Source organism: Phyllostomus discolor, chromosome 2 (assembly GCF_004126475.2).
Source record: "Phyllostomus discolor isolate MPI-MPIP mPhyDis1 chromosome 2, mPhyDis1.pri.v3, whole genome shotgun sequence".
Classification (NCBI taxonomy): Eukaryota; Metazoa; Chordata; class Mammalia; order Chiroptera; family Phyllostomidae; genus Phyllostomus; species Phyllostomus discolor.
This window is the reverse complement of record NC_040904.2, coordinates 102,410,522-102,425,881: the sequence shown is the minus strand read 5'-3', so window position 1 is coordinate 102,425,881 and position 15,360 is coordinate 102,410,522. Positions and strand designations below refer to the sequence as shown.

General features: G+C 52.4%; 1 protein-coding gene across 1 annotated transcript in view; it reads left to right on the top strand.

Annotated features, from left to right (window-relative positions):
* Positions 1 to 8,217, top strand: part of ADCY5 (adenylate cyclase 5) — a 147,413-nt gene extending 139,196 nt beyond the window's left edge. The window contains exons 19-21 of the mRNA XM_028504568.2: positions 708 to 912; positions 4,001 to 4,125; positions 5,856 to 8,217. Coding sequence (XP_028360369.1) covers positions 708 to 912; positions 4,001 to 4,125; positions 5,856 to 5,984 — 459 coding nt within the window. The 3' untranslated portion in view covers positions 5,985 to 8,217. The remainder of the gene's footprint in view (positions 1 to 707; positions 913 to 4,000; positions 4,126 to 5,855) is intronic.
* Positions 8,218 to 15,360: the final 7,143 nt, after the last annotated feature.

Below are 15,360 nucleotides of genomic sequence, written 5' to 3'. Positions count from 1 at the left end.
ATCCAGGGCTGCACAGGGCCCCAGGTGGAGGGAAGAGGCGGGACAAAGATGCAAGGTCCTATCATCAGAGGCAGAAACAAGCCTGTTTCTTTATTTGTATATCACCCTTGATGAGCAGCTAGCATTGCCAGGCCCTGGGAATACCGTGCCTGGCAGGGTAGCCTTGACCCTGGAAGCCCACCGCATAGTAAGCGTGAGGGACATTCCCAGTGGGAGCCTGGGCCTGGGGCATGGGAAGGAAAGGGGGATGGAAGTGAGACCCTGCAGTGATGGAAACAGCCCTGGACTCCCAGGCAGTGGGGTGGCTGAAGTTGGCTGCAGCGGGTCTGGGCAGGCTCCTGGCGGGTCCTGGAGACAGAAGAAGGGTGTCCAGCTGCACAAAGATGAGATTTCCTGGGAGGGATGGGGACGTGAGCCAGTGAAGGGGGAGGTGGCCACCAGCCCCTGTTGGGGCGAGAGACCCAGAGGCAACTGCTGCCCTGACCCCAGGGCTCCTGGTGTGGGGTGGGCCAGTGGCACGCAGCCCCTCTGCAGCAGTGTGCTGGGCGAGGCCCGGCTCCGTCAGGGAGCACTGGGGCCTTGCACCAAGCTGGTGATGGGGACGGGCCCACTGTGCAAACGGGGGAGACGCGAGGAGCCACGCTGCCGCACTCCCTGCAGACCCCGGTGTCCCCGATTTGGGGGTGACCGGGTGTGGCCTTCTTCAGATCATCAGCGAGGATCGCTTTAGGCAGCTGGAAAAGATCAAGACCATTGGCAGCACCTACATGGCCGCTTCCGGCCTTAATGATTCCACCTACGACAAGGTGGGCAAGACCCACATCAAAGCTCTGGCCGACTTTGCCATGAAGCTGATGGACCAAATGAAGTACATCAACGAGCACTCCTTCAACAACTTCCAGATGAAGATTGGTGAGCTCGCTGGGGAGGGCTGAGGGCTTGTGGCGGCTCCCCCCACCCCCATGCTGCATTAGTGACCTGGGGCCAAGCAGAGGCCGACACCATAGTGCGTCCCTGCCCAAGGGGGTGGGGTGGGCACCCAGCACTCAAAGCGTACCCCTCTGGAGCCTGGAGGTGCCTCCCCTGCATGTCGGTGTGAGGGTCCCTTGCACAGGACACCCTTTTCCTGAGTTCCCACCTCACCCACTCGTTGGGAAGGCCTGGCTAGACCCAGGCCATGCCTGCCCGAAAGACCTCGTCAGGGATGCGGTGTGCCTAGGGCGCAGGGCCTCCTGGGGGCTGCCTCATGGGTGGGCAGTCCTGCTTATTTCAAGTGACACTGACTTAAGTGGCAGTACTTGATCTAAAAGTGTTCCAAGTTCATTCAGTAAAAATGAGAAGAGTAAAATGAAACACGTATCCCTTTTAAGTTTATTATTATTTTATTTTTTATTTTTAGAGAGGGGGAAGGGAGGGAGAAAGAGGGAGAGAAACATCCATGTGAGAGAGAAACGTCAGTCGGTTGCCTCTTGCACGCGGCCTGACCCAGAACCGAGCCCTAACCCTTTTCCTGCACAGGACCCAGCCAACTGAGCCCCACCAACCAGGGCAAAACACTCATCCATTTTAAATATAAAATGAACAAACACCGAACAAGTCATTCCATTTGCAAGTTTATAAAACTGTTGCACGTAATTCTACAAAATCGTTAGTAAAATAGAATGAATATAGTGAGATCTTTTAAAAAACTAAACATAGAAGGAATCACGTAAAATTGACAATGAAATGATTGTTTCAATGTTTTAAAAGAGTCATCTTAAAAAACAAGTGACTCAGCAGAAGTTTACTGCTGCGTCCCCGTGGTTTCTGTGTGTGAGCACAATCTCCTAGGTGCTGCGAAAGCTTCTCTAACCTGCACACATGGGGGGAGAAACCGTGTGGATGTGGAAGTCAGTTGAGTCCATGCGTCTTCCCTGGGCTTCCTCGTCAAACGCCCCAGCCTGTTGGAAGGGCCTAGGGGGGCTCGCCAGACGCTGAGGGCGGGGCCCCAGGGTGAGGGCCACTGCAGGAGGGGGAGGGGCAGGGCCGGGTCTGTTTCCCAGTCAGGGCCCCATTCTACTTGCTCAGGGAATCTCTGAACCCAAACCCTAGATCATTTTCCCTCTTTCTGTATTTAATTTTGTTGTTTTATTGTCCCAACCTTGTACTCTGACAAGTCGCAGCTCCACAGAGGAGCTGAAGGACTAGCACAGCGAGAACTCGTGAGCAGTGACCGAGTCGCATGTTTGCTCCCCCTGAGGTAGCACAGGATGGTTTCAGGGTGGTGGCTCTGAATGTGTTGCTCCGTGAAGTTCAAGGTGTTTCTGCAGTTCGCTTTGTTCTTGTCCAGGATGCCCAGGCTGGCAGTGTGAGTAGAAATCTTGGCAGTAGAAATTTTACTTTGTTGAGTGTTGCTGCCCTCCTCTATTTACTTATTTTTTTCCATTACAGTTTACTTTCAGTGTTATTTTGTACTGGTTTCAGGTGTGCGGCCTGGTGGCTAGGTAATCGCATACTTTACAGAGTGTTCCCCTCCACATGCCCAGTCCCCGCCTGGCACCGTGCATGCACAGTTACTGCAGTGTTGTCGACGCTTTCGATGCTGTAACTGGTCCTTCTCACTCCTTGCACCCTGTTCCCCCAGTCCCCAGGCCCCTCCCTTCTGCTGCCCCCTCCTCTTGAGGATGGCAGAGGTAAAGAGTGCTTTCTGAAAGAGCGGACCTTTCTTCCATTTGAAATGTTAATGCATTATCAATTCCCTGAGTATGTCCGTCTCAAGCCATAAATTATTCAGATTTCACATTTTTTGAAAAAGGAACAGTAATTCACCCACAGAAAACTGGTATTTCAATTCTCAAAATCAGCACATTAGATCAAAATTTTGGATTACTACCCATCAGTATTGTGATCATTGGCTGCTGTGTCAGTCTGGGAGCCCGCCCAGTGGCCTCGGCCGGGCTCTCGTCCTGCCCGGGCTGCCGGAATGCCCAGACCAGAGCCGGCTCGGGGTCTGCTGCACCTCACGCGCAGCCCATGTTTCTCTGTGAGCTTCATTCACTCTTGGCTTTCTGAAATCCCCATTCTTAATTTCCCGGCACCCCATCTTTCCCACCTACACTGATGTGTGTTTTTGTAAGCTGCCTCCAGCGCCTTCATCACACCAGGGCTGGAGACTGAGCGGCAGGCAGATGAGTAGCCGAGCAGGCAGTGGGGAACCTCGGGTGGCAAAGCCCTTCCTCCAGACTCCGAACGTCTTCACCGAGGAGCGTGGCTTTTGGCCAGTGGGTTAGACAGTCCAGCCTGGAAGCGGCAGGCGGGGTAAAAAGCCACATGTGGTCTGGCAGGACTACAGAGGAAGATCGTGGAGGGAAGAGTTTTGAGGACTGATGGCATTTCTGAGTAAGCGAGTGGCCTGATGAGCTTATCTGGGAGCTTCTGCTATTTGTGGTCTTACCTCTCACACATGAGAATCAGTTAAGCAGTGATGAGGTTTAATGAGGTCCAGCGTTACTGAAATAGGAACGAGCGCCCTGGGGCATGGAGACACGGCAGAAAAAGTCCAGAGAATGCCAGGTGGGCAGGTGTGTCAGGGAAGGACGGCGCCTGGAGAGGAGGAGGGAGGACACTCAGATGGAGAACAGGTACAGTGTGGGCTCGGAGGCGGTGTGGCCCCGGTGAGTCTGGGCAGAAGTGCTGGGAGCAGGACGGAGGGCCGGTGCCCAGGGGTGCCCTTGCCCTGGCTCGAAGGCTCAGGGTAGGGTCACCTGGCGAGGCCAGAGATGGTGGGGTAGGAGCTCAGTTCTAAGGACGAGAAAGTGGTGCCCCTGGAAAAACAGCAGTGAGGAAGGGAAGGGCAAGTTCCGGTGTGTGGAGTCCAAACTGATGGTGGAAACTTAAATGCCACTGAGAGACGGGTGATTAGAGAAAGGTGTTGGGTGATGCAGTGTGTGGAGGGAGGAATGCCAGCGAAGGCCAGCGTTGGTCTGAGTCCTGAGGGCCATGCTGACTTCTGTCCCCCCAGGGCTCAACATTGGCCCAGTGGTGGCCGGGGTGATTGGAGCCCGCAAGCCTCAGTACGACATCTGGGGCAACACAGTGAACGTGGCCAGCCGCATGGACAGCACCGGTGTGCCTGACCGCATCCAGGTGAGTGCAGGGGCGTCCGCTTCCGCCTCCCCCTCCCCCACACCGGGGCCTCTGCCTGGTGCTCAGTGGTCTTTGGGGCAGCAACCCCTCGAGTTTCCAGCAGAATTTCTGCAGCCAGATTTCAGGACGATTGGGTAGTTAGCACTAGTGTCTTGGAAGCTTGGAGAACAGGATTCGTTTCAGGCTTTCAGTACCTCGGACAGCCCCCCCCCCCCCCCCCCCCCCCCGCCCGCCCTGTGGAGAGCTGCATGCTGGCCATAGGAGGAATTAGAAGGTACAGCCAGAGGCCTGCTGCCTGTGCCCAGCCAGGAGTGCTAATACCACAGCCCAGGCACATAGAGGGATACAAAGATGACCACAGGGGGCAGGGTCTTGCCAAATGGGACCCACAGCACCCACGGGGCCTGGCCAGAGAACCAAGACTTCTCCCTGCATTCTCTGTGAGCTGGTGCTTATAGTTCCCAGGCCTACCACTCTTCAGCTGCTGTCCTTTGTTTTTCTCAGGCCCTCCTTGTTTCTTCCTGCTCCAGTCTGACGCAGAGAGGCCCTGGACTGGGCTCTAGTCCTGCACACCCCCATACCCCCAATTCCCTGTGAGCTGTGGACGGGTCACTTAGCTATTGGCCTCAGTTTTCCCAAATGCTATTGGTGCTTTTTTATGGCCTTTTGCTCACCCTGACACCACCCAAATGCCCCCCAACTTCTCTCTCCTGTGGGGTCTCTGAACAAAGGGCTTGGCCCTGAGCATGGCCGGGGCCAGCGCAGCCCTGCCTGGCTGCCTTGTGGGCACTGTCTGAGGGGCCTGGCCAGATGGCCTCTCACCTCCATCCCTGTGCTGAGGGGAGAAAGGACAGCAAGGCGGGGAGTGGGGTTCGTGAGGACAGACAAGGGGCATGTGCTTGCAGAGTGCCTGACCTCACCCAGACAGGTGTGATGGCTGCTGCCGGCAACCACAGGGCCTCACCGCTGACGGAACACATTTAATAGCCTCCCCGCAGCCCAGCCTGGATTCCTGCCCGGGCCCCCCGGCCTGGAGAGGACACGCAGCAGGTGCTGGAGCAGGGCTGGCAGTACTCGGAAATGGTCTTGGATCGCCTTGCGAGGCATTCGTGTGCACTGCCGCTCCATCACCCCTGCTTTCCCCCCCCTCACCCTGCACAACTGTAGTGTGGTCACTGAAGCCACTGTGAGTGCTCCTCTTTGTCCCAAACGCTGAAGGACAGACAGACAGACAGACAGGCAACACACTGTGGAGCTCTGCCACTTGTTAGCCATGTGACCTCAGGCAAGTGACTTAGGTTTTTCCAGCCTGAGGTCACAGTGCTTACAGATGAAGTAAGCAGTGGTTCTCAACTCTCTGTGGTGAAAAACCGGAGTGCAACCTTGGCCGACACACTGGTCTCAGGCGTGGTCAGGTTGCTAGGGGAGCAGCTCCGCACTGATTCGCAGCCTCGGCACTTCTCTTGCGGTGGGCAGGCGACGGCCACCCTTTGGGTAGCGTGGAAATGGCGCGTGTGAGGTGCTCGCCGCACTGCCTGGCACGGAGCAGGTGCTGTCATCCTCATCGCTGAGGCACGTTCCTGGACAAGCAGTTGTCCATCCCTGAGAGCCTCGGCAGGAAGGTGCCACCCACCCTTCTGTGTCCAAGGCAGCCAGGCAGCGCTGCCTGATGGTAGACTCACGGCTCAGGTCACTGATGGCCTATCTTCTTTCCTCCTTTGCCTCCTCAGGTCACAACAGACATGTACCAGGTGTTGGCTGCCAACACCTACCAGCTGGAGTGCCGGGGTGTGGTCAAGGTCAAGGGCAAAGGCGAGATGATGACCTACTTCCTCAATGGAGGGCCCTCACTCAGTTAGTAGCTGCCAGTCAGAGATGCCAGGCAGCCCGGCCTCCAGAGAAATGGAAACAGCTTCTTCGTGTGCCAGGCAGGCAGGTGGAAGCCCACGCTCCAGCCCAGGGGGCCACGCCGATGAGATTTGCCATTTTGACTCCAGAAGCAGCTTCTGCCCTTGTGGGCGGGCAGCAGCCCCAGGCCATGGGGTGCCAGCGTCCCGCGAGCATCAAGCTGACCAAAGACGTTTCCCTCTATAGGAGACTCCGCTAGACTCGACCTGAATCTTGAGATTTCTAACGGGTGCTGCTGCTGCACGGATGGGAAGGAGCACGGGGGCCACCCAGCGCTTGAGGGCAGGGCTGAGGGAGAGGCCTCTGTCTCAGGGGGTGGGGAGGCGGAGTGACTGTGGCTGGGGGGAGCCCAGGGCCCCTGAGGGGCCTGCTTTTCTATGAGAGCCTTTAAACTTCACAGGAAGTGTCAACCCCACTCTGCAGACCGGAGGACGGAGCTCCCGGGCAGGAGTGCTGGCTTTGGAAGTGCTGTGGCTTCCTCGCAGCCCCGCCCACACCTACTCACAGACCACGCCCCGCTGAGAGGGACAGGGCTGATCGCCAGGGGGAGGAGAGAGGACTCGAGCAAGGAGTGGAGGTCCTGAGAAAAGGAAAATATTTATTGAATAAAACAAAAGTTTCTGTGCCCTTCCTCAGACTATGCTAGTTGTGCGTGTGTAAGAGACCCACGAGCAACTGAGGATGCCGCTGGGGAGGGGGAGGGATCCCAAATTGTCTTTTTGTATTTTTTATTTTGTATTATTGAAAACCTTGGAGATCTAATATACCAAATTCTATATTTTGTAAATTCTCTATATTAGGACGTGGCTGTTCACCGCGGGGCGTGCGTGCTCATTTGTCCTGCGCGCACACCGATGCGCGTTCTGGTGTGTGTGTGTTTCTGCTGTGGGGCTGGGCTCCTACAGGAGCCTGCTGCCCTCACCTCGGACTCGGCAGTTTTGGGTTTTCCCAGGTCCGGCCAGAGCAGTGGCTGTGTCCTTCCGGGGCACCGCGTGTTCAGGTTAAGTAGGAAGATAGATGATAGACATAGGACCCCGCCTCTCTCTGTGCACACGGACACACACACCGCTTCCCCTGAGTCAGATACACACGGAACGATGAGAAGGAAACAGAAAGCCGCACTCGCACCTCGCGCTGAGTCGGAACCAAGGGAAGCAGCCTCAACCCGCAGCAGCAGGGAGTCTGGCTACCCCCCCACCCCCCACTCCCTGCAGGGTCAGCCGCGTGGTGCCTGGTGCCCAGCCAGCGTGCGGGTGGGAGGAAGCCTGCCTGGCTGTCTCAGTTGGCCTAGGCGGCCCTCTCTGGAGCTGATCCCTGAGACTTTTGCACATAATGTGGATCCCTCAGGTTCAGGGAATGGGGGTGGGTGGGGGGTGGCTTTGCCCTCCACTTGCAAACCAGAGGAAAGGGTGGTGCCCTGCTAGCAGAAATTTTGATTTGTCTGGTTTTTGTTTTTTGAGGAGGGGACAGTTAAACGTAGTGAGGAAAAAACTTCTATTTTTATACCCAATGAGGGAGGCATTTGGAAAATGACGTGCTATCAGAGAGATGTTCAAGCAGAACCCTTGGGGCCTGTGCCCAGACCTTCTCATTGCTGCTCAGGGCAGAACGCTCCGCGCCCGCCCCCAACACAAGGCCCAGGAGGCGAACGTGACTCGGACGCCCGCCTGCACCGCCTGTCACTGGGCACTAGCACCAGCCTCCCCGACCACACACGCCGTCCATCCCGGTGTGAGCACAGTTCTGGGAAGCAAGGCTTAGGGACCTAAAACTGCCAGCCTGAGTCTGTCTGCGCTTTTGCCGTTCCTCCTTTTAGTTCTGCAGGGGCCTCTCGCCCTTGCCGGGGCTGGCTTTCTCCACATACTGTGCTCCAGTCCCCTGCCCATCCCCCACCCCCATCACCCGCCAGTGGTGCTGGGCTTCGTTTTGCTTCCAACCTGAGTACTGTGTGTGTGCCGCGTTCCCCCCGTGTCCCCCCATCGTCTGACCCCCCACTGGCCTCGTGGGGGGCCCATCCCCCCTCCCAGCAGTGACTGGTGACCACGTGCAGTGCTAGCTCTTCATTCCCTCTAAGGGGTGTGCACTCTTTTTATTCCTGCTCTTGCAAAATGGATACGATTATGATTTCCCATGGAAATTGAAGTCTATTTAAGTAATTTAACTATTAAACACTTTCACTGGTAATGCGTCCTGGTCTGATTTGCTGCTTGGGCCTGGGGCCTAGCTCCAGCCTGAAGAACAGGGCACTCAGCCCCTGGCTGAGTGATGGAGAGGGAGCTGTGGAGCGCAGGCACCTCCTCTGAGTGGGGGACAGTACATGGCTGTGAGGAGGGTGCCAGCTGAAGACCACAGTCATCGTGGTCGCCAGGTGGGAGGACACTGGTGACCCAGGTGAGAGCCAGTTCACGGGACTGAGGGCAGAGGTCTCGGTGCAGAGGCTGAACGGTGAAGGGATGAGGATGGGGAACAGGCGTGAAGAGGATGGGGATGGAGGATGGAGCAGAAAACATCCAGGGTCTGGGTGGGGGGGGCGTGTTTTAAAACGGGTGAGCCAAATATGTTTCTGTGTGAAGGGAAAGGAAGTTGGAAACAGCAGGGAACCCAAATCCCTGAAAGGACCGCAGGAGGTGGGAGGGGGGAGATGCAGGCTGGCGGTGACTCATTCGACCCAGATAGCTAGTGACAGTGGCGGCCACGCACTGAGCACTGGCTGCCAGACTCGGGGCGAGCACCACAGAGGCATCGCATCCAATCTCCTGGCTGCCTCGTTTCACAGACAGAATGGGCACAGAGACTGAGTTACCTTATTTTGCCGTGCATAATGCACATTTTTTTGACCAAATTTTTTAGGGAAAAATAAGGGTGCACATTATACATGGGTAGTACTAATTCCATACCTATATAACTGTTTTAAATTCTTTCATTTATGCTTATGCATTAAAAGTGTAATTCTAGAAAGCAATAATATCCACATGTAAAATAATACCTTGGAATATGATAACTGGTTGTGTTTCTAAATATAAATAAATAATTGAATTAAAAAGTTAAAAAGAAAGTTTTCCTTAAAGTTTGGGCCAAAAACATGGGTGTGCATGGCATACGGGAGTGCATTATACACGGCAAAATACGGTGTTTGTCTAAGGCCAACCAGCTGGTGATTAACAGAGATGGGCTTCAAAGCAAGCCTGCTTGCTAACCCATGTAGGTAACTTCCTGCGTGCCCCAGCACTGCCCCCCTTGCCCCAGAGGCAGGAAGGGGGGCAGAAGGTGCGGGAGCCTTTTCAGCAGCACCTGCCTGCTCCACCCCTCACAGGCAGCGCTCAGGAAACGAGACTAGGGGGCCTTGGTCAAATTAGGTCTAACAACGGTGTGAGTGAAGGAGCCTCTGAACACGGGTCACCAGCTTCACTGCAACAGTAGCCACATGGGGACATAGATGAGGCAGTCTCAGGCACAGGCGGGCCTCCTGCTCCAGAGAATGGGCATCATTAGGACTTCAAATGTGCGTGCTGAAGGATGTACTTGTGTAGAGCTTGTGTTTAACTCAGGGTTTTTCCAGGCTGGGGTACACCAGTTAGGAAAGGAGACCAAATGATATAAGCCAGGCCAAACTTTAGGGGCCGACTGGCCTGGGTGGGAACCTTGGCTCCCGAAGAGCTCCCACCCTGCTGTGGCCAGCGGAGACCAAACCGGCAGGGAACCACACGCACACGTGCACCAGGACGCCAGCGGGGCACCACTCAGAACCTTCCCCAGCCCTTCCGTCTCCATCCACATCCCCACTGAGCTAATCCCCACAAGAGAACACACTTGTTTCTTCCGTAGAGAGTTATGCTTTTTTCCCCACATATGTACCCATACCTAAAATGTTAACTTAAGACGCCATTGATGTCTGGGGTGAGGTTTGAACACCTCTTTAATGCTCATTGACAGCCAAAACCACTAAAACCAAGACCAGACCCCAGACAACGTGGTGGTGACTTGACTGCAGGAGGGAGTCAGCAGCAGGTAGCAGGAGGCCTGGGGAGCCTCGGCACACAGGGGAGGCTGGGGCTCCGTGTTCACCTGGTGGCTGCGTTAAAGACTTTCAAAGTTACAAACAGTTAAAGAGCTTTTTCAAAATTACGTATCGCCTAAGTGGCATATAGTTAAATCAGTGGAAAATGAGGTTCCAGAGCCTGGACAAGATGCTGAGCCCCTATGAGTGCAGGTCAGCACCTGGGTGGTAGGGTGTACAGTGTTCAAAAGTGGGCTGAGCAGACTCACTGCCACCTCAGTGAGAGAACCACACGGCTGGGAAGAGCCCTGAAAACCCAGCTTCTGTATTTGTCTACATCGAAATGACTCTACAGTAAAGAGAATAAACACAGTACATGTCATCCCCAGAAGGAAGGGACTGAGAAGGCTGGGCTGTGCTGGCCAAGGCAAGCACCACTTAGGAAAGGCATCAGGAGAGGAGTCGGAAGAGCTGGGGAGAGCACAGCAGACTGGAGACTACCATCCCCCCACCCCCACCCATTTGGGTGAACTTCCCAAGGCTTGAAGACTTCCACATACGCTTTCTCATTCGTGCTCCCCCCACCGCAGCCCTCCCCCCACCAGGCCTAGGAGGCAGGGGGAGAATGATCTGGTGTGCCCCCTGCAGCTGCCCTGGTCCTTGGGGACAAAAGCTGTGGCACCAGCCCACAGGCACTTTTGTCCAGTGTGCCCATCTGGTGCTGACAACCTTGGCAGACCGAAGAGAGGGCTCGCCACTCCTCGAGGTTGACAGTAGATGAAATGAGATCCAACTATGATAGTACTAGAGCTTTTCTTACTCTTCTAGATTAAAAAAAAAAAAAAAAAGCCCCCTGGTGGTGTTTTTCCTCTTGGTCTTAAAAAATACCTTTGGTGTCCTCTTGCCTGTCTTCCCTCCCCACTTGTAGGGTCACTGCTGCTCAAGACAGACACAGGAACAAAGCCAAGTGAGACGGCCGGAGTGGCTAATCTCCAAGGTCTCCTCCTCTGCGGGCTTCTCTGATTCTAAGTATTCATGTAAGTCTTCATGTGATCTTCAAGTGCCAGACTACATGCATGGCACAAATACAAACCACTGAATTAGGATTTTAAGATTTTAGAGCCAGAGGCAGAGACAAATGAGATGAAAGCATTGTGCCATGACCGATCTGTGGGAAGTCCGCCTCCAAACCAAGTTGGGGGTGGCTCTGTCCTCCTGCAGACACCAAGCCAGTAGCCACAGTTGCCATGCATGACAGCTTCCTAGCAAGAGCCGCTATCCAAGGAGAGGGGAGGGGTGGGTGGAGATCAGTGTAGGCTCCCAGGGCAAGCAGAGGGTCCAGACAGTGGAAGGGGGGACAAAAGGACTATAACAAACAGGAAAGTAGGCATCCTGTCCCCACTGGCCTGTGAGCCCCAGGCCTCACCCGCACATCTGTTCCTAGTGAGTGGAGCTGAGCCACCCCCTCACTTGGTGAGCACACATGCCTCCCTAATGCCCCTTTCATATCGCTGGTCTATTAGGCCCATGAATTTAAAGAATTCTCACTGGAATCCATTAGGGACCTCATCACTTTTTTTTTCCCCTCAGCCAGTTTCTAATTTAGGCCTGCCTAGGATCTCTGGTTTGTCTGCTTATTTTAACTTGGACTATTTTCCAATTCTGCAAAATTTGCTTCTCTGCTTTGACTTTGTCAGTTAGCTAGAATGGTACTTCCCTGGCTCACACGGGATTTTCTCAGGGATGGGGGTGGGAAAGGAGGAGTGCATTGACTTCAGATTAATCTTTGTGTTTCCAATCATTTTTTAAAGCATATTTTATTGATTATGCTATTAGTCTTCCCAATGTTTTCCACTTTATCCCCACTCTGCCTAACCCCTCAATGCACTGACATCCCCCCGCCCCTGTACCTTAGTTCATGTCCTTAGGTTGTACATACAAGTTCTTTGACTTCTTTGTTTCCTATACCATTTTTTTCTCTCTCCCTGTCTATTTTATGCCTATCAATTTTGCTTCTTCTTCCCTGTACCTTCCCCCCATTCCTCCCTTCCCCCTCCCCACTGAAAACCCTCCATGTGATGTCCATTTCTCTGATTCTGTTCCTTTTCTAGCTGTTTGCTTAGTTTTTGTTTTCCTTTTTTTTTTTTAGGTTCAGTTGTTGATAGTTGTGAGTTTGTTAACCTTCTACTATTCATAGTTTTGATCTTCTTTTTCTTAGATAAGTCCCTTTAACATTTCATATAATAAGGGCTTGGTGATGATGAACTCCTTTAACTTGACCTTATCTGAGAAGCACTTTATCTGCCCTTCCATTCTAAATGAAAGTTTTGCTGGATAGAGCAATCTTGAATGTAGGTCCTTGCCTTTCATGACTTGGAATACTTCTTTCCAGCCCCTTCTTGCCTGCAAGGTTTCTTTTGAGAAATCAGCTGATAGTCTTATGGACACTCCTTTGTAGGTAACTCTCTCCTATCCTCTTGCTGCTTTTAAGAGTCTCTCCTTTTCTTTAATCTTGGGTGACTTAATGATGATGTACTTTGGTGTGTTCCCCCTTGGGTCCAACTTCTTTGGGACTCTCTGGACTTCCTTGATTTCCTGGAAGTCTATTTCCTTTGCTAGATTGGGGAAGTTTTCCTCTATTATGTTTTCAAATAAGTTTTCAACTTCTGGTTCTTGTTCTTCTCCTTTTGGCACCCCTATGATTCAGATACTGGAATTTTTAAAGTTGTCCCAGAGGTTCCTAAGCCTCTCCTCATTTTTTAAAATTCCTGTTTCTTCATTCTGTTCTGGTTGGATGTTTATTTCTTCATTTGGTTCCAGATCGTTGACTTGAGTCCTGGTTTCCTTCCCATCACTGTCAGTTCCCTAAATATTTTGCTTTAGTTCACTTTGGGTAGCCTTTTGGGTAGACTGAGCTCAATCAGTTCTGTGAACATCCTGATTACCAGTTTTGAACTTGCATCAGATAGGATGACTATCTCCTTGTTGCTTAGTGTTTTCTGGATTTTTGATGTTCTCTCATTTGTGCCCTATTATTTTTGTCTCCGTGCACCCGTTATGTTGTAAGGGGGGCAAGACCTTTGGTATTCACCAGGGCAGGGCAGCCCTCTTTGCCGCATTGTGGTGCTGTCTGTGGGGGAGGGGTCAGAGAGGGAACAATGCTCACTTACTTGGCTCTAGCCCCACATTCCAGCGTGCTCTCATGTGAGACTGGGAGTTTCTCCCACCATTAGTTTACCCTGACATAGTTTACAGCTAGCTTTGAGTCTCAGTTTCCCATTCAGCCAGCCCTGACTTGCTCACACAGTCTGCCTTGCCACGGGTCTTCTCTGCCCACCTGGCTGCCTGTCTCCCTATCAGTCTGGTTGGATGTTTAATTCCTTGGTTGTAGGAATGCAGTTTGATTTTCTGGCACTTCTGGTTGTTTATTGTTTTTAGATTGGTTGTTATCCTCTTGGTTATATGAGGAAGTGAAAAGTTTCTACCTACACCTCCATCTTGGCCGGAACTCCTGCTTCAGATTAATCTCTTGAAAGCGATGCTGCATCTGTGCTTTTTAAGAGTCTTGCACTCTCACCATCCCCAGCATCCACAAACTTCCATTTTGTGAGTTGAAGGCTGCTGGCTGCCTTCCCGACTCCTCAACCCATGATGCACTAGCCACATGTGTGTACACACATGCACACACACTCACACTCATGGGGTCCTTACAGAGTGGTGGGCACTCAGGTGGCTGCCACCCAAGATGGCCTGATAGATCAGGTGAGAATGTTAAAAGGATGCTGGGGCCACACGGGATCAGGTGAGGTTCCCAGAGGCACCCTCCCCATTCAACAGTGGTCCAGTGCCAGGAGGCTGGGGTCCTGAAGAGCAGTTCATCACTTCGATGTTGTGTGACAATGGTTAACTTAATCCTGTTTCCTTACCTCGAGTGGATTTTTTTAAAGATTTTATTTATTTTTAAACAGAGGGGAAGGAGAAATAGAGGGAGAGAAACATCAGTGTGTGGTTGCCTCTTGCATGTCTCCTACTGGGGACTTGGCCCAAAACCCAGGCATGTGCCCTGACTACAAATCAAACCGGCGACCCTTGGGTTTGCAGGCTGTGCTCAGTCCACTGAGCCACACCAGTCAGGGCTCAAGTAGATTTTGTTAAACTCACAAACCTTCTATATGCAGAACACCCAATATGGAGCAGCCATGTGGCCAGTGTGAGTCCCTCAATTCCCTTCTTCTCCCCTCCTGTGTCCTCAGTGCCCTGCCCAGAAGTCTGCACACAAGAGCTTGTTGCCTGAGTACCTGCCTGCTAGATATTTCAACAGGATCCTCACCAGCTTAGGCACTTCTGAAAAGCTCTGGGCAATGATTTATTATACTTAGGGCATTTGAAATTAAAATGACTCTTACTACCTTGAAAGGAATAGCAACGCTACAAGAAATACCACAGCCTGGTAGTAAATGCAGTCCTCACACTCACCGTGCCAGCCTCTGTTCTAAGTGCTTTGTATTCAACTCATTTAATTCTACAGCCCTCTGCCCACGGCACTGTCAGTACCCGCACATTATGGTGAGGAAGCTGAAGCACAGAGGCGACACGACTTGCTGATGTCACAATACCACCAGAAGGGAAAGTCGGAGTCTGCCTCTGAGCTCATAATCACTACTTGACATTGCAATTAGTTACCTTCTGTGTTTTGTTTTAATGTTTTCAGATGTATGAACCACTTAAAGCAGAATTTCCATGAAATCATTTCATATCAAAAACCTCATCTAATTCTGGACTTCAGCTAGAAAAAAGTAAATGTTTGTAATACATGAATCACCAGTGAAGCTTTAACATTCTATATCAAGAATCATTAGTTCATGAGTTAGTTTTACTATAAAGACTAATCCGTGTACCTTCTTGTCTTAAAATCTAAGACACACTTACGGTTCACCATATCTCTTGGGCCATCTGTCCTGCCATGGCCACAGATGCAGGAAGTTTAGGAAATTATTTTATTCAGTTTAGGACACCTCCAGCGCAGGAGTTAGCACTGACCTGATCTCTTTCATAAAAAAAAAAAAAAACCTCTACATATCTCAACACATATGCCTTGAATGTTTTAACGTATTTCCACGTTGCCTAGCTTGATATTACATGGTGGTGAAGAGCGTAAGTTCCGAGTAAGACTGATCGGGACTGAAATCCTGGTGCCACCACAAAGGCTTGATTGTGGCCGTGGCCAGGGTCCTTAACTGCTTTAGGCCTCAGCTGCTTCATCTATGATACAGAAAAAGCCTTCACGAACCCCTTCTGTGGGTATGACACGCGTACATGCACGGAGCCAC